Below are 26,537 nucleotides of genomic sequence, written 5' to 3'. Positions count from 1 at the left end.
GCTTGCAAAGTCCATGCATGAAATCCGTTCTACGTGATCCTCTTCTTTGTTAACAATAACATTGTCAGGGTCTGAATCGGGCTCGAATTGGTTTGAAATTGCCGCTATCCTTTAGAGCTCGAAGTTATGGAAGGGCGGGACAAATCTAGAAAACACGCTAAGCACTGCCAATCACAACAAACTGGACCAGCTAACCAATCACAGCACATTTCGGATTTCGGAAGGAGGGGCTTCATCGAAAACGACACGTTCGGGACAGACTACGGAGGAGGGAGCAGTAATAATGTAAAATATGTGAAAAATAATGTGTTTTTTTGAACAATCAAGCATGAAATCATATTCTAGGACACCGGAAAAAACAGATTCAAGACTTCGTAAAAGGGCATAATAGGAAGAAAAATGGAAGAGGAAGACTAGAAAATACGTAAAAACAACTTACTTACATTTTTAAAAAGATTTAATTAATTGCAAAGAGTTTTCCAGGCCTGGAAATCACAATTTTTAAATTCCATGAGACTGTCTTATAGCTCTACTCACCAGTGCTCTCACAGAGAAAGAACAAGATGGTAACAGACTGATATCATTTAAAAATATCCTCCACCGACTTGTAACAATTAACTTGAGCCGAGAAGAACAAACAGAAAAATTGTCTGAGGCTGCCACTGTGTATCTCTCTTTGACCAGGTTTCTGCAGCTCCTTCCTCAATGCCTCAAGCATCTGTCCCGTTGGTTCCCGCTTGCTTCCTGCTCTCAAAACCAAACAGTAGGATATTAAAATGGCTTTTAGACAAACATACCCTATCTGAAAGCCTGCAGATAGACCCCATTAGGCCAGTGGAGCAGTCAACTAGAAAAAAGAAACCTCAGTTGGCCTTGCGAGACCTTCTGAGTGTGGTGAACTAGTGAGTTAGGTGGCAAGCACTAAAAGTGACATATAGTGGCCTTTCTATTTGCACTTGGCTAAATGACAGCGGAGGGTATTTTACACTGCATTGCGTCTTTCTTCGAATGAATCCAGACATCTGTAACCATAATTTAGAGACTGACCATCTAAAAGGCATTTCAGATGGAGCTGTTTCCCAACAACATGTATATCTTACACTAAACACGCACTGATATCAGTGTAAAAGTTTCCCTACTATTTCCCTCGAGTTTACAACTACACTACCATTCAAAAGATTTGGACCTGTACGTTTTATGCATTTTATTTGATAAAAATAAGTAAAAAAAGAAATACTGTGGAATATTATAACAATTTCTAAACACTGTTCTCTATTTTAATATATTTTAAAATGTAATTTATTTCTGTGATGGCAACAATGAATTTTTGATAGCCAATGTCACATGATCCTTCAAAAATCATTCTAATATGCTAATTCAATGCTCAAAAAACATTTCTTATGAAAACACCTGTATTGCTTTCTTCTTTTTTTTTTTTTTGGAAACCATGATACATTTTATTTCCCGTATTCTTTGATGAATATAACTTTATTCTATGAATAGAAGCATTTAAAAAAAAATAGATACCTTGAACAGTAGTGTATATAATGAATGTTATATAACTCACTCCTGTTCTATTTCTCGTCATTGTGATTCTTCTTTGGGCCATTTTTTGGATGGTAAAATACTTTCTCCTCTCCCAGTTTAATCATGAAACACTAAGGGTGAGTTAAGATGGGCTAAATTGAGGCAGTGTTGCATTTTCTTCCTGTTTTGGCTTGCTTTCACAAGGTAATATTTCAAAATGGACCAAAATGTGTTACAGCGACAGAATTACATCACAGTAACCCAAATCTTGTGTTTCCAAATATCCATCAGACATACATACACATCAGATGTCTCTATTGGTTGATTCACTGAGTCAGATTGAATTTTCACCAAAAGCAAACCGTTCCAGAGGTTGCTTGGTCTAAATTTGAGAAAGATAGTAGCTAGATTAGCAGCTAGATTGACACCAGAAGATTAGATAATTGTTATATTCATAACACTATAATGTGCTATTCAGATTCAGGAGAAGTCTGCACATAACACACAAGTTAACACACACACACACACACACACACGTGAACTACTGAGACACGTCAAGCTGTGGGAGTCCTGGGAACAAAGGGGCAGGGAATAAAAGAGCCAACACACTTCAAACAGCACATCCCTTTCTGCATGACCTGTACACGCCAGAGAGCAAAGACAGAGCGAGAATGTGAGCGAAAGATGGGAGGGAGGGTGAAAGAGAGAGAAAAGCATGCGAGAACTGTCAACGGGAGTTGAGGTTTTCTCTCGAGCGTTGTCTTGTAAAATTCACAGGGAATTGATTGTAAGTTTGGTGCTTGTGCTCTGAGTGGGCACAGGGTGTGAAAACGCTCTTATTTCTCCCATTCTCTTTGACAGTGTCGCTTGATTTGCACCATAAATCCCCTCAGATAGGTCAATAACCTATAACGTTAATGTCAGTGTCCTGCCATTAGTTTTACAGTCTGTGTGTCCCCTCTGTGTCTTAATGACCCATGGCTGGCAGAGCAACAGCTGTACCTGGATCTGTACTAAACTCTACACCCCCCAAGAGCGCTTCCTTTATTCGTCCCTCACCCTGAGCTGTCCAGAAGTGTCATGCTTCTCAAATTGAAGAGGAACATCCCCTTATGGATGTCTGAGCTACGTGGATTTTGAATGCAACATAAAAATAAAAAATAAAAAATGGTTAGTTCATTTAAAAATGAAAAATCTGCAATCACTGACTATGTTTACATACACCTTCATAATGCAATTATAATGGGATTTTGGCAATATTGCGATATATTCAGGATATTCATCCTGAGAAGAAAATGATGCGAAGAACATGATGGCAGCGTAGGCAAGCCGAAGGCAATCCGAATCCAGCGCCATTTCTATGTTCAACACGGCTCCGAATAATATCCAATATGCCCATAGAAATGTGATTTGCCTTTGACTTAAGTGGATTAAAACAATGGCCAGTTACACACCTACTGTATGCAAGTTCATCATTTGTGCTATGCATTGGGGTTTGTGAATAATGGAGGTAAAAATAACCACACTTCTCAGCGAATAATCAGAACCACCCATCAATTACTTCTTCAGTGGAACACAAAAGAACATATTTTGAAGAATGTTCCACCTTATTTATCCATCATTGTGAAAAACAACATCTGACACCACTGACTTGCATTTTATCATAAAAAAACAACACATTTTCCAAAAGAAAATAAGTCATTTTCCAATATTTCTTCTTTTTATGTGAATGTGACACCTGGTGTACACGACTTGATCAAATCTTGTTTTGAAAGGGAGTTAGGAATAGATTTCATGTAATTTGTTGTTGGTAAATGTGTCCTATTCTTTTTGCCACTTGTTTACTATCTAACAATTCAGAGTAGGTCTGAGTTGTGTTCCGCAGAAGAAAGAAAGCCAAATTGGTTTCGAAATGACATATGTAAGTGTGACATGTGAATAAACAGAATTTTCATTTTGGTGTGAACTTTTAGTACATTCAGTTTCGCAATTATTGTAGTTCAAAAAGTGATCAGATTATCTTATTCAAAAAGCTACGCCCTCATTAAAGTTCTTCCGCTCACATTTACTACAGGATGTGCCCTCGGAAGACGCAACGGCCAACATCCCCCCTAATAAGTCAGCTGTCCGAGCGTGCTGATTCAGGAAGTCTTTGAGTAATTATGCCCACTGTTCAACGTTAATTTCACACTCTCTTTCTCTGCGCACCGCTTGGCTCAATGGCCGGAGGATGCAGAAGCCCTCTGCGTGACCTGGCTCCTCCGTTCTTGGGCCTGACCAAACAGCGCTATTGATCCCTGGATCCGAAGCTCTTCCCGCTGCGTCTGGAGCCGGGGGGATCTGAGGGGGGGCACCACTGATCTCTCACACTTCACCTTTCATTCCCACAGTCCATTAGAAAGGTGTCAGGCATTAAACTGTGCAGGGGATAATGCCTTTAAGTCACACCTTCAGAAAGAAGGAGAGCGGAGGAAGACGAGAGAGAGAGAGAGAGAGAGGAAGATAATGGAGCGTCCCTGTGATGACCTTTTTCTTGGGAAACCCTGTGTAAACACAACTAATGTAATAGCAAAGGGTGATAAGCGTGAGCAACCATGTCCTCTTTCTGTTTCTCCTTCTCTTTCTCTCTACTATCTGCAGAACAGCATGATTCTCTTTTGCGCACAGATCCCTTTTGTAGTCAGGGGAGAAATCCCTCTCCTGCTCTGCTGTTTAATGGTCTTATCTGCAGCGAGGAGAAGATTAGGCCGTGACGGGCGTGTAAGAGCCAGCGTGAGGCGGCAGGATTACACATGACGGTGGGAGGAGCCGCAGGGACCCGTGGGCCCGTAGTGAGGACCTCAGGGGATCCTGGAGGTGGATGGGAGGTTGTAGCTGATTCCGATCAACCCGACCATTGCAATGTGTGTCCGACCATGATGCTACTGCTTCACACATTCAGTGACAGATGAAAGAAAAGCTGGAGAGGACAGTTGCGAGGCAAGAAAGCGGCAAGTGTGTGGACCTGAGTTCTTCGTCTACTCTCACTGTAAATTAATTATAGCGCCTTCCTTATGAGACAGTTTAGCTAATCACAAAATCAATCTTTGATGAAAATACATATATTTTTAAATACCATTATAAAGTAAGGCATTACAGTGTTATTTCTGTAATATTTATAGGCTACTTTTTCAAAGACTGCAACGTTCATAAGCCAATCTTTTATCACTTGTTTCTGCAAAACAATATATATATAAAATAACCTTTTATGTATTTTTGTAGTGCCATAGAAAGGGTTAATTCTTTAAAAAACTAAACCTATTGTTAACAAGGTAAATAATGCACAAGTTTAACACAGAATACACTACTGACAAACAACTTAGTAAGCTATATTCCTGGCAGCTTTGATTGGCAGGGCCAGTGTCACCCTGGCCCATATTTGATCTCGCCCATGGGAGAAAGAAAGAGAGAGAGGAGAAGTGAGATGAAGAAAGTGATTGAGTGAGGGACAGATGAGGCCAGAGCGGATCGCATTGGATGCTGAGTTGTTGGCAACCGAGATGACAATATTGCACTCGACTTAAAAATACAAACAGCCAAGGGGTCAACAATAATGACTTTACAGAAACCAAGACTTGCTCGGCATGCATTTGTAAATGTCACGGCTGAAAATAGCAGCTGAACAGAAAAAAGAAAAGAAAAGAACAAAGGATTAACAAAAAAGATTGTGTTACCGTAGGTCATTCTGTTAGAGCTACTGTCCCACAAGACTGAATAAAGTTTTTCTGGCCGTCAGACGGCGGCGATGAAATGAACACACGATAAATGTTACAGGACCCACATTATGCAACTAGAGAACACAGATCAATTAGAGTGGTGACAAATTAGCGCAAGCATTTCATTTAGCAACATGACACCGTCGGCAGCCGCTCTCCTCTCCGAATTACATGGCTGATAGACGCCGCTTCCGAAAGACACAGCTTGATTACGCAACGCTATGAAGGAAAGCATGGCTTTTCCGTGGTTAACTTTTTGTATCTATGTGAACAAGTATAAACAGTTTATTTTATTTTTTTATGGCACATTTTTGTAAGCATGCATAACTTTTAGCATTTGAAAACAATTTCAGAAGAGGACTGTGACTATATTAAAATTTACACCAAAAAGGAAAATATTAATCAGGGGATTACAGTACATGGGCTAAAATCACACAATGTACGGCCACCCAACAGACGTAAAAATACCAGTACATTGGAAGCAAGATATTATTACAATAAAATAAAAATTAAAAATTAAATAAAATGTTATAAAATGTTTAGTTTATATTAAAATTAGGGTAAAATTAATATCATTATATATGGTAACACTTTATTTTACAGTGTCCTTGTTACACGTTACATGTAGTAACTATAGTAATAACTATAAATTATGCATAATTACATGCAATTAACCCTACAACAAACCTAGTAACCATAGTAAGTACATGAAGTTAATTAATGTTACTCAGTAATGTATAATTACACTTTAAATAGGACACCTTAACATAAAGTGTAACCTTATATTTTTTATTGATATTTAAATAAAGGATAAAACAAGCTACAAAGTATCAATAAACGTTAAATTTCAGAAATAGTGGTATCATGACCACCCTACAGAAAACAAACGATTTGGTGATGTGGAACACACAATGCTATACCAGCAGCACAGCTCATTAAAGGTAAATGGCAAAGGTTGTTTAGGGCTAGGCCTAGCTAGGGGGGCATAAAAATAGGCCAACGTGCCGTTTCAAACCAAACACGAGCTCTATGCTCTTCCATCTCTACACATGCTCGTTGAAAAACAAGTCCCTTGCTCTGAGCTCTCACTTATTTATTATTGAACAGACACAGCAGCACTTCTCTCCCGTCTTCCTCTGCCTTTTTCATTATCATGCTACTGTAATACTATCATTAAATCAATAATTGTTCAGTAGATTCACGGTTCACACTGTCCTTATTGAAAGTGTGAGGAAAAACAGTCTATTTGTCCACACGTATTCACACCTTCTCATCTACTCTGAGCCCAGAATTTTGAAATAATACTTCTGAAAGCACACACACAAAGCGAAGAGCTATCTGTCATCAGAAATAAGCGTCAGTCTGCCTGTGTGAGCTAATCAGTTACAGGATGTCTGACAGGGGTAAATTTTATCTCTCTTCTCACCCGGGCCATCAGAAAGTAAGCTCAGATTAGATTAAGCACGTCTGCGAGTTTCATTCTAAGAGAATATGCCCCTGTGGCCCCCGTGACACAGCCTGTACCGTCTGCGCGAGGGTGCGCAAAGGCCCTCTGTCCCGCGCTGGGCTGGATGAGACTGGAGTGATGAAGGGGAATGATTAATGGGCAGTCGGTGCTATCAAAGAGCACAGCCAGCTCAAAAGATGAGAGATTGCTTTCTGACGATCATTAAATCCTGGTTGCCACATCTACGAGTGCGCACTTTTCATCTGGCCCCTGACGGGGAGAGGGGAAGCGCCGTGTGACCAAGAGAACGGGATGTTGAACGGGGAGCAGGTTTATGGTGGAGGAAGATTTCCTGTAAGCTAAAAGCCCATTTTCACCACAGTTTGACATTGCCAGTGTCGTAGGATCTTTCTTTCATCCCCTAACCTCCTCATTATTTTCAGAGGTGCAAGTAAGGGGCCGTTCAGAATGAAGGTATCGTGTTTATAAAAAGTTGACATTATTTGTTCTAGATGCGGCATCTAAAAAACAATAGACACGTTGAAACGATCAACAATGCCAGACTAGCATGTTAAAGAATATATTTAATAACAACTGAGATACACTCAAAGTGACAACAAAGATTCAACGTGCCATTCAGTATGAGGGTGTCAGGTTTATAAAAAGTTATAAAGTATTAAGTTATTTCTACTAGACGCGGCGTCTCATGTTATGAGATGCTAAAAAACATTGAGACGTAGAAAAATCAATAAAGTCAGTCTTGCACATTTAAATTAAACAAAAAACCTATTAAAAAAAGAACTGAGATGGAAAATAGACACAATCTGTGCCTTTCAGTGTGAGGGTGTAAGGTTTTAAAAAAGTTGAAGTTACTTTATGTTATGTTTACGTTATGAGATGCTAAAAAAATGAGACACATTGAAATGATCAATGATGTCAGTCTATTAAACAACAGAGATAGACAAAAAAAAAAAAGGGCATCTAAGACTCAAAATGACAAAAATACTCAATGTGTCCAATCAGTATGACAATTTAAAGGGATAGTTCACTCAAACATTTAAATTTGGTCATCGTTTATTTACACTTCTGGCAATCCAAACCTGTATTATTTTTTCATCTGTAAAACACAAAATAAAGTTTTTTTGTCCTTACAATAAAAGTCCAACTATTTTGGACCTCGGTGAGGTCCCATTATAATGTACAATACCATTACTTCCAAATGTTGTCTTTTTTATTTTTTTCTCACACAGGTTTGGAACAACTTGAGGGTGAGTAAATGATTATTTTTGGGTGAACTATATCGTTAAAAGCTAAACTTTTTACATCAAACAAGACGCTAAAAACAATGAAACATATAAGAATGGTCAAAGTTATCGGTCTAGTGCATAAATGGAGAAAAGATTCACACGAAAAGACCCCTAAAACTCTCCACTCACTGAAAACGTGGCAAAAACATGCCTTTCTACTAGTTGCAAGTACAATAATGGGAAACTACATGTAGCTTTAAGTGATGTAACCAACAAACAAGTGCTGTGAAGGTCTATCAAAACATATACATGGGAAAAATGCCTAAATAGCAAAGCATTTAAACTCCTCTATAGGGACTTGGTAATAAAGCGGTGAACGTACATCCCCTTTTCGCTGTGTGAGTTTGAACACTCCCCATCAGTGAACTGAGAAATTGCCAGAGCTATGCAGAATCAGGTCATATGATCCTCTGTCCTCAAAAAGAGCATCAATACTATCCATTCTGAACAGCCACGGCTGATACTCATCTCCTCCAGGACCAGCACTGCGGAACAAGGCCCTTCGGAGTGGAGGAAAATTAAACACTGCTCCGACTGAAAGCAAATAATGCAAAGCAGTAACTGAGCGAGAGAAAATCTGTGTATGTATTTTGGTGGAACAGATAAACTTAGAGGAAGTGTAGGAAAGAGAGAACGAGATAAAAGGAGGAGACAGGCTTATCGCATGCTACAAGCACACCGTCTTATCCCAGCGGGTCCAGGGTTGAGGAAATATGGAGAAACAATGGCATAAAGGCCAACCTGATGGGTGGCAGAGACGTTACTCACCCAAAAGTACATCATCATTTCGGCCAGGAGCAGGTGGGCACTCACAGATGGAAATCGGATGAGGGGTGGGCGCAGTGCTGGCCGCCTGGGTCAGATTCTTGGTGCTTGGAAGTCCTGTGCTCTTCCCAGATCAGTCCAGAAAGAAGAAGAAAAAAACAAATTGAAGCAACAACTGTTGACACTATAAAAAAAAAATTTATCTAGTCAACAGGAAAAAGAGGAATAGGCAAAGGCGCTTGTGTCTCCGCTCTTCAGTTTCCTTGCACTTTCCACTCTTTCTTTCCTCTTCCTATAACCACACAAGTAGCTTTCTTCACGTCACTCACTCTGCACGTCTTCTGCCCCGTGTCGTTCTGTTCAGGGTCTTATTGGCGGGCGGGAGAGTTCTAGAGCGGGCACTCCAGGAGGTGTTTGGCATCTGTTCCCAGCATTCCTTCAGTGAGGCTGTGTTCCTCCGCAGGGAGAGGAGTCCATTGACACTTCAGGCACTGATACAGCCACGGAGCAGCTCAGCATCCGAGCACTCGCAGAGGAGAGGGGAGGGGAGCTGCTGCTGCTGCGACGTCTGCCGAGGGAAGCCGGCTAGTGGTGAGGATTGAGAAGGCTGTAGGAGCGGTTCTTTCCCCTCGCTTGGTCTCGACGGTCAGCTGATGTACATGAAAAGTCATGCAATGTGACAACGAGGCAACAAAGACCCGTCGGAGGGGGGCAAACGGGGGGAAAAGCGTAAGTAAACTAGGTAGGGCGAGTCGGCGTGCAACGTAATGCCTTTTGCTCTTTCTTGTGTCTTTTTTTTTCTCACCAATCTTTTTCTCAGTGATAGAGAGGGAGCGGAGGCAGGGGTTTCGGTGGGAGAGGGGCTTGCAGGATTCCAGCTGTGGTTTCAGCCAATCAGGAGTCGGAGTGAGCCGGTGGAGAGCAGGGGGAATCGCTTGACAGGTTGCGTGCCATGAGAACGGTGCTGCTCTTTTTGGTAGCTTTTTTTGGTGCGTGTGTGAGAGCGCAAGACTTGTTTGTGCGTGTGTGTGTGTATGTGTGTGTGGTTTGAGCATCTAAGTGCATGCGTACACAGCCACGCGCCTTTCGGGAGGCTGGGTGGGTGAGGGGGGTTACGCTGCCATTTAACATCTCAGCTGTCTCAGCAATTTCAAACCCACACCGCCAACAGGCAGCTACAGTGTTCTTAAATATTAACCTCTGCGCTGTTGCACGTTCATATTTGGATTTGAGAGAATGCTAATTTTGCTCACGGTTCATTTTGATTAGAACAAAGCATGTCAGGAGTGACACTGTCAGAGAGAGTTCACATTTTCCATCGTGCTTTGGAATATTTTATCTCTGCCGTAAATCAATGAAAGAGTTCTGATAAGATCTGGTGTAGCCTATTAGATAATTATAAGTTTATTATATATTATATAACATTGTATATTAATAAATAGTTTTGCTCATAAATGTACATACCTCCTTCTGTAAAATTAATCTAAGAAAAATGAGATCAACTCTTATAAATTAAATCATTAAAAAAATGTTTTACTGCTCTAAGGAACTTTTATTAATAACAGTAACTTGCAAAATCCCATTTTAGTGGGGAACATTTAAATATTCAACCCTTTTTAAAAAAATTTCTTCTATAGTATCATGCTGAACTGACCGACAGCTTCAGTGATTATAAAAGGAGCGTTCTTTACTTGCTTTGTGTAATTCAGTCACAATTTGAAGAAAAGTTTTAGTTTTTTATGAGACTTTGTTATTTCCTAATTAATTTCCTAATTAATAATTGTAATTTCCTAATTTCCTATATTTTCCAAATATAAGGGAGTGGAAATGGCTAATAAGTCAATAAGTGCTCCTCTGCCACCTTCTACTGGTTATAGTGGTAATTTGATGTCTTTTTTAAAATAAAAGTGTTTGTTTGCCACCAAGTTAGTTTTCTTACATCTTTAAACTTCTAGTTTTACAAATCATCACATTGCATTTTTTTACATTTAAGTGAGATAATATCTAAAGCTTTGAAGTTCTGAAAAAAGTGTGAAGCACTTGAAAGCCGTTGAAATGTGCTTGAATTTCACTCTCAAAAGATTGTACGAACCCTGAGATGAATAATGTAAAAAAAAAAAACAACATTCGATTATTTCTGCCACAACACCATATTTACACTGAAAAAAAATTATTCGTTGAATTTAATAAAAAATTGTATGGTAAGTGGTTGCACACAATTGATTTTTAGCTACATTTAAACAAATGCATTACGCTGAATTTAAATTGATTAGGTTCAACTTAATGCATTTGTTTAAATGTAGCTAAAATCAATTGTGTGCAACCACTTACCATATTTTTTTTTTTATTAAATTCAACGAATCATTTTTTTCAGTGTACAGTTAAGACAATATTACGGACAAAAGTGTTAAACAGGATAATGTACATAATTTCATTTATTATTTAGTCTTGGTAGTTGTATGTAACTATATGTTATGTTAAATAGTTTAGTTTGGGTCGTCCCAGCCAATAATAACATGTGTTGCATGTGATGGCGGGACTGAAGTTTAGGGAGTGAATCGCCGCTTCCTGAACAATTAAGAGGCTGCTCACTACAGAGCAAATGGGTTGAGCTTACGTCTAGCTCCCCGTCGCTAGATGTACAGCAAGGAGGAGCGAATGTAATTTGGGTCTAATGGGTGGAGCTAGAATATCCAACCACACCCTAACCCTACCCACAACTCTATCCCTCCACCCCAATAGGCGTCCAGAGAGGTATATATTTTATATAAAGAGATATACCTTTAAGTCTTGACTACAAAAACTCTTAAACATTTTGAACCACATTGTCGAGAAAAAAAGAAGAATAGTTTACTGAACACATGTTGACCTAATAGCAGGATATGTCACATTAAATGGTTACTGTTTTCACAGTGGAATCTACCTTTAAACAGACATAGGTTCATAGTCAGCCAAAAATAATATATTTAGCTGAAAAATTCTATATAAAAACAATTAATGAAACAACAAACATATCAAAATTAACAATGTGGGACAAAACAATTTGAATTAATAAATTGTATACAATTATTGAAATTAATAAAATACTATTAATTTTTATCAATTTGAAATGTGACAACTTCCCTTGAAAAGAAAATCATAAAATCATAAAAAACACTGCTTGAGAAAATGCCCATTTGCACAATTGGACTTCTTTTAACTCCCTCAAAACAATAGTAACTGAAAGTAAGCTGTGTGACAACTAGCCCCGGTCTCCCCTAGTGTTGTTGTTCTTTCTGTGATATTCCTGTCCACTCCATCAGCATTCTGTTTTCTCCCACTGCTTCTCTTTCTCTCTCAAACCCAAAACATTCTCTCTCTGTCTCTCCATTCCTTCTCTGGCACTATCTGCACTGTTTTTCCCCAGCATGCCGAGGGTGCTGCATGTTCGGGTTAAGCACTCGGAGGACGACTGGCCCTGGGGACGTCATTTTCCATTACAGAGACAAGAAACCTTTTCTCTCAGATGAAGAAGGAGGGAAAAAGTCAGAGCCCTGAATTGGTTATGCTCCTTGTCGTGTTCTCTTACTCCCCCGACTCGCGATTCGTTTAGTCAATATTTAATGCCGGCGTTGTGCAGTACAGTTGTCAGTTGGCCCGATCCATGGGTTTGATCTCCATGTCTCGCCTGATCTTTTTCCAGGCTTATGGGCTTGCGCGGATATGTGACGCAGAGTCTAAAAATGTGGCACAAGCTTGTTAACGGTCACATTTTGCTCTGATGCAGTGCAAAGAAAGAAAAGGACAGATAGATGGAGGATAAAAAAGAATCAGATCAGATGCATTGCATGCATTTAACGCAACCGCTCACTTTATTCTTCCACCACACACAAGCACGCACGTCTCACCCTGCCTGCAGCAACTAACGCCCTCTACGTCTCACCTGAGTATAGATGTCAATTGGCCTGCAGTGTAAAGGTGGTATTTTTCTTCTTTAAGCAGGGCAGATGGGCAAGGTTTGGTCTGAGCAGGTCCAGACTGAGCCGGTGGCCAAGCCAGACTGTCTTAATTAGGAGCCGGCCGCTGCCAACGGCAGGTGAACACATCTGGGACGCCATATTGGCCGCAAGCGCAGCAGGTCTTGGAAATAGTGCAAGCCTTGGAATATTTGACGGGAGCAGAAACGAGCGATTCCCTCTTTCTTACCCCCATACTACAACCCAAAAGTGAGCAGCAATACATCTACATGCCACACAGAGTCAAGCCTCCACGCTGTGCGAGCCTGCCAGATATTAAAAGTCTCTGTCTTTGGAGGTTTGCGTTCGTTTTGCGCGCTGCCAAGGCCCGCGCAGCCCCAGAGTGCTATCAATTACACACATTCTGCTGAAAAGCTGAAATTCAGCTCTGAGCGCAGTCTGACAGGATTCAGCAGTATGTGCACGTCTGTGCAACGACTATTGGACGTTCACGTTTCCTTTGTCCCCTGTACCTGCCCTCCACTGCCTTTGTTTGGAACGAAGATGACACAATCACAGCGTGTCGCTCTTAAAGCACCTTATAATGAAGTCGAGTCCTCCCTTCTGTGGGCACGTCCACACACACACACACACACACACACTTTCTCTATCAGGCATGTTCGCCCCACTGAGCTATACCTTCCTCATCAGTGCTTTACCCAACGTCATCATTTCTGCCTCCATAAACTCAATGGAGCTGCATGCTCCTCTCCTTCTCTCTCAACGCACTCCCTTCCAATTACCGCGCCATTTCATTTATTCATTAACCCGGCAAGGAAATTCGAGGGAGAACTAATTCAAAAACAACCGCCCTCCATTTCTCTCCATCTGGTGGGGAGGCTCGATTCTCCAAACTTGTTCAAGTGGCTTAATCTGGTTAAGGTGCAGTTTAGCATCTGCAGCGGAGTTTGGTGGGGGGGATTGAGGAACGGGTCACAGTGCCAGTCCATTTTCATTAAAAGCACCTACCAATGACCAAACGGTACTGGAAGTGACATGCATGGAAGTATGGCTTAATAAAAAAAACAAGCGGATAAAAGGCATGGTGACGTTGCACTTGATTACAGAGGCATTGACTAATTTACTTAATTTGTGAAAAAGGAATGTGGTTTGGAACTGAGGTAGAATTCATTTATAGTGATTTGAGTGGTAGCAAGCAAACACACTTAAACGCTAAACGTGCTTTGGCTATTCAAAGCATTGTATTTCCAAATGCCATTAGTAGAATTTCCTATCTCCAAAAGTGGAGAGGAAAATTAAGGTTTGGAAAAAGTAAATGTTGGGAAAATGTAATAGCTTTGGGCCTTCTAGCTACGCCGACCATTATTCAATCTAAATAAAGTAATTTTTTTTACAGCCAAACAAAATAAAAATAAATAAAATCTACTCAAATATATAATTTATTTATGTTGCTGGCAAACAAACAAAACAACTGTTTAATCATTATACATGGCTACTTATAAATGTCAGTCATTGAAGAAAAATGTTTTTGTCAACAGAATATTGTACCAGCATTTACCAGCAAGGGATGGGCCATGATAACTAGCAAAACCCTGACCCCTTAGTAAAGACAAACTAATGTTTTCGAACACGTGAAACACTTTGACATTCAACAATTAAGATGCAAACTAACAGATGTTTAAAAATGTCACATTGTCAATAGATATTTCATGTTAATTTAAGCAGCATGCCAGTTCATGAAAGGTAAAGAATATTTGCGCTTGGCCATAAATTAAAAACAATCATAAAAAATCATATTAATAGAAGGGACATATTAATATCTTAATATTCCAACCATAATCAAATGATGCTACATTCTCTCTGAAGAAAGCAGTTGAACTACATCCAATTCTGCTGCTAAAGTTTTCATCTGAAACACGTCTGCACGCTCAATTGGGAAAGCAGTGAAAAACAAGTTACCCTCAGAGATTTATACTTCTGATCCTCCAAATCCTTTTTTATCTTAATCGAGTATAAGCAGTAAATTGCTCCAGCTCTGCCTCCTCCCTGTCCTTCCCTGCCTGTATGCTAATATTGTTTGACATATTTCGGAGGAAGACGGAGCATCAATATTTATCAATTCATAATAAGACAGAGGCACTGACATGTGCTAAGATTACAGTTTAATTAAAACTTGAGTAGCCTACTAATATTCAGTTCTTAAACAGACACATCATATGCCGATGCATTATCTACTCATTTAGATCTTGCATCATTGAGAAAGAAGATAGACAGGGAAATCAGGAAGGAGAACATGACATGAGCCTGCAAGATCAGGCCCATTCCCTTTCCACTGCTGTTCTCTGTGGTTTGGTGTAGCTGTCAGAGCAGAAAGCTAGATAACCCTAGCCATAATTAAATATTACTATTGAGTAATTATATAACTTAAAATTATGAAAATTTCACTGAATGTGCCAGCATAACTATGTCCCCTTATATGTCCAAAAAAAAGAAAAAGAAAAGAAAAAGGAAATCAAAAATCACCTCTGGTAAATGTTCTGGCCATCCAAAACACAACTGATGCCAAATCCCAAATGCCAGTGGGAGATCCTAAGGTGGCAAAGGGAGCAGAGAGGCAGTGCCAACCATGCCAACAATCGGGAAAACACAAAGAGGGCATCCACTTACCAGTCTTGTGACGAGGGGCACCCCGAAATGCCAGAAGTGATCGTTCAGCAGCCCACTGTACACTACGTTTCCAAAGAGAGCAATGCTTCCTGTTTTACACAGCCCGTTTCCTGGTTTCGTTTCTACAGAAGGAGAGAAAAAGAAATTTGGAATAGGTTAAATAACAATATACAATGACTAAACAATTATTAATAATACACAATATTACAAAAGAGAAGAAGAGTAAAATAATGAAGCTACAAATAAAGACAAAGAATTAAAAAGGAAGGAAGGGAAAAAGAAAGGAAAAAAGGAAGGAAGAAAAAAGGAAAGAAAGTATGGAAAGGAGTTGTAAAGAAAAATAAAGACAGTAAGAAAAGAAGTAAGAAGGAAAAACAAAGAAAGCAAAAAAGGAAAGAACATTTTAAATGTAGTTGTGATGGAAGGAAAGAAGAAAGGAAGGAAGGAAGGAAGGAAGGAAAGGGTGGAAAGGAGGAAAGAGGAAAAACAAAGGCAGTAAGAAAGGAAGGAAGGAAGGAAGACAAAAACAAAGGAAGCAAGAAAGGAAGGAAAAACAAAAATGTAGAAGAAAAAAGAAAGAAGGAAGGAATGAAGGAAGTATGAAAGGAAGAATGGAAAGCAGAAGGAAGGAAAAACAAATGCTGTAAAAAAAAGTATAAGGAACGAAAAATGGAAGAAAAAAATTAAAATGAAGGTACAGTAGGAAGGAAGGAAGGAAGAAAAGAAAAGGTGGAAAGGAGGAAAGGAAGGAAAACAAATGCAGTAGAGGGCAGTTCACACAGAATGAGATTTTTCATTCTTCTGTCCAACTTTTCCATTGTTTTTTCAATGCAAACATGAGCTAGACGGACGCCTTAACTGTCGCACTCGTGTCTTTCGCAGTGTCTCGCGCATTACTCAGCATTCTAAAACCCCAACGCTAAAGTTAAAATAGTTTAACTAAAAATAGTTACAAGTTTTAACCGCGTTCTGTTTGAACCAGCCCTACGAAAGGAAGTAAAAACAAGGAAAGAAAGGAGGGAAGGAAGGGACAAAAGAAAGAAACAAGGAGGCAAAAAAAACAACAAAAACATTTATTCTTTGATTCAACATGATTTCAAATGTAAGGGAGACATAAATATTTCTTTGACAATTTGAACCCATCCATAAACACTCCTCCTCTCAGCTGTTTAATGCCCATCAGTCTGTGTGTGAGTGGCACGGTGTGAGGGGAAGTGCTTGGCATGTGATCAACAGTGGGGTCAACCCTGCTTACACAGCAAAGCAAACTAACAGCTGCATTGAACCTCCTTTGGGTAACACACACACAGACACACACTATGATCAGTACTCACAAAGACAAAAAGAAAACATGACTCTGACATCACACAACCACACACATACACCATATCACATCAGTTCAGCAAAAAAAAACAAAAAAGAAAAATCTCCATTCCCCCAGTCTTGGAAAGCGGTCTCAGGGAAGCGCGCGCGAAGATTGCGTTGTGTATTAAATTATTCCCTATAAATGCCAAGTACAGCAAAAATCTGCATTACGCCTCAAAACAATAGTGAAGCGCATATTGTGGAGCGCACCACAGCAAGCCATGCATTCATTATTGAAAAACAAAAAGTAAAAAGGCCCATTAAAATGTCACTTGTGCTCTTTGTGGCTGCGGCAACACATGAGTTTTAGTGTTATAAATGGGCCTTGCGTTATTGTTTATGGTGGCTGCTAGCCGCAGGCTACCCGGCGGTGACTGTAAAGTCCACGGATCACACACCACGAGTCTCCAATGCCGCTCCCTCCCTCTCTATACATCACCCCATGAATATTCATGCCACAGGGCCGCGCTCCAGCCAATCGATCACAAGTATAACGCATTTATATCCATGATACATGTGGCTGATTTTTTGGTGTATAGAAATAAAAAGATATGGCCTAATTAGCAATAAAACAGCCGGCGTGCCGCTTCGCCGTAGATTTGGAGGCCGAGCGGCGCTCCTGCTCTTTTTGCTGGTGATGTAATTCAGAGCGTGCCGGCGTTGCATCACAGGAACGTGCCCGTAAGGTGAGACTCGATGCGGGGACGGATGACTGTCACTGTGTTTGAGGCTTTCCTGCTGTCTGTTGGCACCAGTTGAAGCTCCTTTGGCATCCGCGGGCATGTTTCTCACCACGTCTCACCTGTGATTAATTATTGACGTCGAGATGAGGATGCAGTAAAGTAAAGCTGCACTGACATGCTACACTGCAGATACATTACAGATACCCCCCCACCCCCAGGCTGCTTCACTATCTCCCTGTCTCTTTTTCTTCTTTTCCCCTGTTTTTCCCTCATGCGCTTTGTCTTTAAAGCCCCCCTCTCACTCTCTCTCTCTCTGACAACCTTTCCTTAACTCACTCTATCTCACTCTGCCCTGCAGTTTGGCAAATTTGACAAGAGCTTTAAAAACTGAGCGAAATGTCAAAGTTGTCATAAACAGTGTGTGAGATAACACTGACATAAATAGTGGGCGATAACAGTTTGATTTAAGGGAGAAAAGAGTGTCATCACATCTAAATCTGCCATCAGCGCATCTCGGCCCAGGGTTTGTCGGGTCGTCGCTGCGCACTCATGCAGATGAATGGAGGATTAGGTTGAAACTGAGACTGTATTATCTCGCGTTTCTCTGCAAGGATGACAATAAGCACCGTAAACGATCCCTGCCTAATCTGTTGGGAAGCACCCGGCTTTCAATCTCAAGTGTGATGCGAGAGTGGAAGATTCTAGGTTTTCCACGATAACATAATAAGGGAAGAAACATAAATAGAAATCTACAATGTACAATGGCTCTATAAAAGTGGAAATAATATCCCATTACAGAGGCTTTAACTGAAAAACAAACATTCTTGAAGGAATTGCATTAAACAAAATATTCTCAAGCTCACACAGCTGTCATGGCAGAGGAAACAAAGATGCACTGACAAATTCCACAAACGTTTGGGTAAAAATATCGACATGCCAATTAATTGTGATCCTCATTTAACTATCTCGATATCGATTTTTAAAATCCCACAATAGATATCTTTAGTCTAGAGTTTCCTGCACCACTTTTCAGCGGCAACACAAGCAGCCCCACAGTTAAATATATGATCCTATGGCAAGAGAAGTCGTATTTAACCCCAGTTTGGTATCTGAACTGAATGTGATGAGATTAAAATGAATGTGTACCGCAAAATTATAGCAAGAAAATGCTATGCTGAGTTCTCGTCACGTGCTGCACAAACTAACAAAGTGTAACAAGTGTGGTGTGAATCACGAAAAAAAAACCTATAGTGAACTGGTTCTTTTTGGTGAATAAAAAAACATACAGCGCAAATAGTGCAATTCAATTCAATTCAATTCAATTCATTTTTTTTCTTTTTCTAAATATTGCAAATAGGTAAGTCTGATTCACAAACAAATGAATCTTATGAGATAGTAGATTCAGAAAGAATCAGAAAGAATTACCAGTAGGTAGCGGCAAATGACTGGGTGAGTCATTGAATCATCCATTAAACTGATTCATTCAAATTCGGAAATGAACCACATGACTGTTTTTTTTTTCTTCAGCACAGTTATGATTATTTGTTTTGCTTGTAAATGTAGGTTTTTGCAAGAAATTCAGTTTAAAGCTTATTTTAATCTTTAGCATTTGGTTGTGTTGATCTGTTAAAGGGGACATATCATGCTAAATGCACTTTTTTAGCCCTTAAATGCATTTTGTTGTATATTTGGAGTGTTTAGAAGTACAGAAAAGATTAAATTATTCTCTTCAGGTGCTTCGTTGATATCTTTATATTCTGTTTTGGTCATATTTTTCAACCGGTTCAGATTTTTCTGTTATCTATGACGTTTTTTGAACTATCACGTCACAGTATTTGCAGCGGAACTGCCAAATAAGGACATTGACTTCCGGCCCAACACTTCGAGCAATCCGCCATTATTATTTCTCGCTGCAATTTTGTAGTCCAAGCTAAAGGATGCAGAAGTTACGAGAGGGTAAGTTAAAATGTTCGGTTGTTGGATGTAGTAACCCACACGCTTCATTACACCGTCTAATTTAGATGAACTGCCGCGCTTGTGACAGGAGCATGTTTAACTGAAAGAACGAGCAGAGAGAGAGACCCGGTCGCGCGCGCGCTCACTCTCTCTCTTCAGAGCCAGGCGAAAGTGTAAACAAGACATCACCGTCTCCAAACTAGACGCTGTCTTGCTCTCTCTCCCTCGGACATATTAATCAAAATAAATCGACACGGTGGTAAAAGGTCGGAAGACCAAAGTTTAATGTGTAAATACAGTACACACCATTGCGATACATCCATATGAAGACGTTGTTCTGCAGGTTCGTCGTCTTCATTTTCATCTCGCTCCGGCTCTGGCTCGAACATGTAAGGCTGGCTGGACAAGTCTTCCGTTGTTGACATTTTGTTAATAACGTGTGTATAAAAGTTTCTGTGCGCTAGATAATCCTATCTCTGCTACCAGACTACAAAAATGGCCGAACGGGGTGGAGTTGAACCGAGTGTCACCGCTACAACCTGGAGAGGGGGCGGGGTATGAAGTGTCTCAATATTATTTAAAGAGACCGCACCAAAACGAGTTGCTTTCAGAAGCACATTAGAAAAGGGGTAGAAAAGGGGCCTGTGGAGCTATAATAATGAGGAATTCAGACCCAAGCATTGCAGTTCCGCTTTATATAGACTACAAATGTATGATTTATATGTAAAAAGGAACAATTTAAAAGCATGATATGTCTCCTTTAAATAAATAGCATTTGAACTGCATATAGTTTGAAAGGAAACAAATGTATCAAATTAGAAGGGTCCTTGTATAATTTAACCAAAATAGATATCGAATTAAATATAGGGTTACACTTATTTCGATGGTCCACCTTAGACATTCTACTAACTATAAGTAACTTTGCAACTACATGTCAACTAACTCTCATTAGAGTATTAGTAGACTCTAGTAGACTGTTAGGTTAGCATAAGGTTTTAGGGTTGGGGTTAGTAGAATAAGTTGACATACAGTTGCAAAGTTATAGTCAGTAGAATGTCTGTTGGGGGAGCATCAAAATAAAGTGTTAGGAGATATTTAGCACAGTCTACTAATACTCTATAGAGTTAGATTGCATGTAGTTGCAAAGTTAGTTATAGTTTAATGTCTAAAATGGACCATCTAAATAAATTGTTACCAAATATTGAAACGTGTTTCGTAGGCTAGGAATCCTAGCTCTAGTTCCACTAACATTTAAAAGCCAGAAAGTGCCCATATATATACTGTCATTCAAAAGTAAAATGTAATATATTCCTATGTTGGCAAAACAGAATTTTCAGCATCATTACCTTATCATCATCTTCAGTGTCACATGATCCTTCAGAAATAATTCTAATATGTTGATTTGTTGCTCAAGGAACATTTATTATTATTATTATAAATTATTATCAGTTTTTTAAATAAATAAATAGAGAAATAGAATATAACAGAACTAATAAGTGCTAATATTAATGGGTCAAGTGTTGATGAAATAGATGTGTCTTTTGCCGTTTTTTGACAAAAGTTTGGAGTCAGTACAATAAAGACATTTATAATGTTACAAACATTCTATTTAAAATAAATGCTGTTTTAAACGTATTTATTCATCAAAGAATCCTGAAAAAATATTGTGTTTAGGTTTGTTTTGGTCCATGTGTTGGGTGATAGTGTGGTTAATGATAATGACAACAATGATTATGACCTTGATGTTCCACTATTGTGAATGAAATGCTAATGATTTGTCCAAATAAGACTGATAGACAAATTGTATGAAATTTTTTTAAATAAATCTAAATTCACGCACTAATTCAATTACCAGAGATGGATTTCTGGGCCAGTCTTCCCATGACAATATTTGCAGTGTCCAGGCTACATGACACCTTATGAGTTGGTATTTGTGTGTTTGTACACATAGTCTCTCAAGACTTCAGGAAGGCGGAGGTAGCGTCTGAAACAGTGGCAGTATGCGGTTATTAATGCCTTACGTCCCTTGCAGCAATGTCTGCCGCCACAGCTTCATGCTGTATTAATCAGAGCGCCGGCACGGACTGCCCCTCCAACTGCACATGATTAAGTAGGACTGGAGCAGTGTTTAAACAGACACAGCCACACTCCCCACTCTGAAACAAGGCTTTTGAGCATCCCCAGGGTACAGGAGGGGGTAATGAATACATCGTTTGGAGAGGCGTTGTGATGCCCTGGAGAGGGCTCTGGAAGAAGAGGACTTCTTTTTCTCCAGCCCTTGTGAATCAGGCTCTGGCCCAGAAACAGGCAGGATGGAGCAGCCATATGGACAGGCTGGTGTGGCTGGTGTGTTTGGGTTGGACAGAGGTCCTGACAGAGCTGCCCCACAGAGAGGAAGGGCCAAGTCCGCCGGTCTAGTTTCAGAGCGATGCCAGAACAGATCCGGGTCAGTGTGGCTAATGGAAGCACAGGCCCAGGACAGGATGGCCACTGCCAGAGCTCAGAGCTAGAGGGCTTGTGGGAGGAAGCTTCCAGCCGGAAGAAGGCAGACATTATGTCACTCCTGTTGCTCATTTGGCAATAACAAGAGCAAGAGTTTGATATTTTGCAGTGCAGTGGGTAGTTATTTTTTTTTATAGTGGCCCCTAAAAGTATTTGGGCACTTGTGCCACATCTAACAATGTATGAATGTCATTGCATTACACAGCAAAATATCAAACCAAGTGTCATCCTTTTTAAAGCAAGCACACTTTTCAAGCAAAACATTGTTTCAAATCGTAAAACCAAACATATATACATGTACTGTACATATACACACATATACACACACACACACACACACACACACACATACATATATGTGTATGCACATGGAATCATGACATGAAAAAGGCCGGATCATGACGGGAAAAACGAACATGTTCTTCGGCAAAGAACTAATACAATGCAGATAGTCTGTATGTACGTGCATTGAGAATTTGACTTATCTGTATAGAACCCAGCAAAAGCGGGGGAGGGACTTTTTGCACTTGAGCGAGCTATTGACGAGAGCACTAAATAAATACAATGTCATCAGCCGAGCACTAAATATGCTGAGGTCTCCAACCTGAAATTAAAAATCAACCAGAAGGCAATATTGATGGAACAGGAGAAGCGATAAAATCGGGCAAAATGAGCTTTTGAAACTTTCTCCCTGCCATCGTTGGGAGATGATTGTTTGTGGGGGGTTGCCGTTCTGCCGTGTGATAAAAAATGACTTGCGCCCGCTGCTCGTTTCTTTGTTTCCGCCCTTTTGCTTTACGATTCTCCCATGTGCAGAGTTTTGCGATGGTACGGCCCGGCATAATTTATTAAAATATGAGTAAATCAATGGCTGATGTCCTTATAGATTACTTTGAAATCATAAAAGAGCCTTGACAGGAAATGCAGTGTAATACAATTTAATTAAACTGCATATCCTCCCCCTGTGCAGCCACCTGATTAAAGTGGCAGTCAAATAAAACAGCATTTAATTGGCATACAACACGAAAGCTGTTTGCATGTTTATTTAACATTGCAGCGTATTAATAAAAAATTAGAACCCTAATTGGCCTAACTTGTGCAGGCAGGAGCAAGCTCCTGGCTCCACTTCCCCCTACAGTTTAATGGACTGTGACTGAAAAATAATCCTAGGCTAGTTTAATATTTCTGCAGTCATACTTGATGAAAATCCCTGCTCCCATTGGCCAAGAGCCACACATTAAAAAGCAATCATGGATACCTGGGCCTGCTGGTGAGAATCCCCAGTGGAAAGGACCACTTGGAGCGGCCTGGCAGAGAGAACTGTCCCGGCAGGGGGAGGGCGAGGATCATTAGCGTTTTGCATATCTCCAGTGTGCCATTCCGCAGGTTCGTCCCTAGCCAGCTTCTCCCCCTCAACACTTCAGAGCCCCATGTCATCCCACCTGGCATGTCACCAGAGACAGCTGGAAAGCCCCCTCCCGTGTGCTCTCTCTCTCTCTCTTGCACTTGCTTCAGATTTGTGTGCACGGACCACCAAAATGAGTGCCGCTTTGATCAGTGACCAAACATCTCAAATGAGCTGAGCAAACGTCTAGCCCAATGAGACCCTCACTGTCCTGCTACTGCAGTTTCTTTTTTAAGATTTACAACAACAGCCTGGATATAGTCTATAGTAAATGAAAAATGGATATTATATTATATAGTAACTTTACAATAAGGTTTCATTAGTTAAGATGACATCATTTTCATCTAAAAACTAAAAAACTTTTTTGCGTTTTGGCCGTTCATTTACATGACAACAACTATTTGGGGGCCTGAAAATGCAAACTTTTGAATACGGATTTCAAAGTGAAAGTTTTTGAGAATGATACCATAATCATCTCCATGTAAACTACAACAACAAAAAAAGCAAATTTGTGTATGCGTATTACCTGTTCAGTCTATAGGCGCGTAGTGTTTCTTCACAAAGTGACATCGCCAACTACTGGCCTGGCATAATAACAGCGTTTTTGCTGATTCGTGTGAACGGGATTGTTTTGAGAACGGAAATGCAACGGAAAACATTTTAGCACATCATTATGGTGTAAACGTACTCTAAGTGAAAGGAGAAAACAAGGGACAGGTGGAGTTAATCAATTAACAAATTAGGTACTATGGAAACAAATGGAAACATACCCAGGAACCATGACAACTAATGAACAGGGACAATGGAAACAAATACTAACCCAGGTAAAACTAGGGAGATACAACCTAAACAGAAACCTCACGTGACATATTAACATTCACTGAGAAAATACCCAAATAATAAATTGATAATCTAAAGTTAATTCAAAGACATTACTTTATTTCCTTCTACTTTATTGTGGCAGACAAATAATAGAATAATTCTCACATGATAGAATAACTGACAATGAATAGAGACATTTTCCTCGGGACAAACACCCCATTCTTAAACACGTATTCATGCCACTTCGCATAAAGACCTCTGGCACCCTCTTGTTTAAGCAAGAATGCACAACAATCAACAAACAGACATGTCTATCCACACAGCTGAAACGGCTGGATACAGAGAAAAACAGAGAGACATAGACATATTTCTGACAGCTGTACTGTATCACTCCCCAACAATCACTCAAAAGCATCAAAAAGCACCTTCCCAGACTTGATTCATTTATATTGTATAGCAAGTGCTGCAACTTGATTTAGAGGGAGAGAAAACACCAGGAAAGAAATAAGGCTAGCTGCAAGTGTAGTCTGTATGCTAGTGAGGATTCTTTCCTCAAGAAGACTGGAAATTTACCGCTCGTTCTTGATCTGCTCTGTTTTGTCACCCACAGCTGCCAGAAGATTCCCAGGAGTCAAGAGTCACACAGTCTTCGAGTTCAAACTCCTCTGTCAGTTTTCATTTACTGTCTCTGTGTGTGTGTGTGTGTGTGTGTGTGTGTGTGTGTGTGTGTGTGTGTGTGAGAACTCTGAGGATGACAGTAACTGAGAAATGAATGTTGTAAGGTGATGAAAGCATATATTGAATCTAATCGCTACTGGATTAGGGAAATAAATAGTGTGTGACAATATAACCAATAGTAACAATCCCATCAAGCCCCTGCCCCTTTTGTCTTAAAATGTATTGTGCCCCACTCTGATAAATGTAAATAATAATAATTATAAATATTATAATAAATAACAATACACGTATACACCATTGCCACTAACAATAATAATACAAATATATATATATATATTATCTAAAAACATTTTTGGCGGAGGTGAAGCGGTAGGCGGAGTTTCGGCAGCGCTACACAGCAGTTTGCGAGTCTTCAAACTACACGAGCAGCCAGCTGGTAACATTAAGCTAATACAGAAAAGTTACATTTATCCTACCATGCTACTGTAAAAGTTGCGGAAGCATGTGAGTTATGCTTAACTAATAAAAGTATAACTCGATTTCAGCCGCATTCTGAGTCTGACAATTTCATTCGTTTTTAACCAAGGCCATATAGCATGTGTTATTAGCTTGGGGAAATACATCTAGTGAAATGTAATCTTAAATCCATGTCCAAATCTAAATTGTAAGGAATTTATATATTTGATTTCATAGTAACACTTTACTAAACTAACATGAACTAACCATGAGCAACACCTTTGTTACTGTATTTGTTAATCTTAGTTAAAAATAATAGAACTGTTAATTGTTTGTTCATGTTATGTCACAGTCAGTGCATTAACTAATGTTAACAAATACAACTTTTGATTTTAATAATGTTTTAGTAGGCTAAATGCTGAAATGAATATTAACTAAGATTAATCAATGCTGTAGAAGTGCAGCTCATTATTAATTCATGTTAACACATTTAACAAATGAAACCTTATTGTAAAGTGTTACTGATTTCATGATAGCTAACACTTTCATGCATATAATACGTACATCAAATTTACAACCTCAACAAAACTAAACATGAATTCCTCATAATTACCTTCTTGATTCTCAGTTTTTTTTGGTAAATAATATTTAGTAATATTATCATAATTTCTCATATTTTCGTTTGATGTGTTATGCATTCTAACTAAATAACACGCCACTGCTCGTCAGTGTATGGCTACTGTTACTTTACCTGCTCTCTCCTGAGTTATGTTGTGTGGATTATTTATTAAAGACTTTTGAATCATATCATCTTCGTCATGTGTTTTTAACTACCATGGTGTGACAATCAGTATTAGTATAACAAAGTGACTTATTTTGCTATAACAACTATTCCTGTTTAAATAAAGATGATATATTTATTGGAAAAAAAAAAGAGAAAGAAATAATGTATATTCACTACCAGGTTACACAATGTGGCCGGCAAGATTTTTAAACATGTTTTTGAAAGAAGTATCTTATGCTCACCAAGGCTGCATTTACTTGATATTTAAAATGCCTCTATTATGCTATTCTAAAGGTTCCTAATTTTGTTTTGGGGGTCTTCTACAACTGGTTTACATGCATCAAAAGTCAAAAAACACTTTCATTTTCTCATAATATACATTGGACATGCCCACATTTTTCAATAATTCTCAAAAGGCTCGTGAAGTATTTTAGTAAGACCGTAATAACGTGAGTTAGCTGG

At 39.5% G+C, this 26,537-nt stretch overlaps 1 protein-coding gene and 1 long non-coding RNA gene across 8 annotated transcripts in view; one reads left to right on the top strand and one right to left on the bottom strand.

The window, feature by feature from the left end:
• The window catches only part of rbfox3a (RNA binding fox-1 homolog 3a), a gene marked incomplete at its 3' end in the record, with an annotated part of 409,261 nt that overhangs the window by 127,915 nt on the left and 254,809 nt on the right, over nt 1-26,537 (bottom strand). For all 7 annotated transcript variants that reach the window (XM_082153001.1, XM_082153006.1, XM_082152997.1 and 4 more), the window contains one exon: nt 15,425-15,546. In XM_082153001.1, the coding sequence (XP_082009127.1) occupies nt 15,425-15,546 (122 nt within the window). The remainder of the gene's footprint in view (nt 1-15,424; nt 15,547-26,537) is intronic.
• Nucleotides 8,403-24,866, top strand: LOC309485984. Its single transcript, XR_014201357.1, has 3 exons — nt 8,403-9,530; nt 9,622-9,762; nt 24,768-24,866. It is a non-coding gene; the product is annotated as an uncharacterized lncRNA (long non-coding RNA).

This window comes from Leuciscus leuciscus (assembly GCF_965113295.1).
Source record: "Leuciscus leuciscus genome assembly, chromosome: 21".
Classification (NCBI taxonomy): domain Eukaryota; kingdom Metazoa; phylum Chordata; class Actinopteri; order Cypriniformes; family Leuciscidae; genus Leuciscus; species Leuciscus leuciscus.
This window is presented reverse-complemented; position numbering and strand designations above follow the sequence as displayed.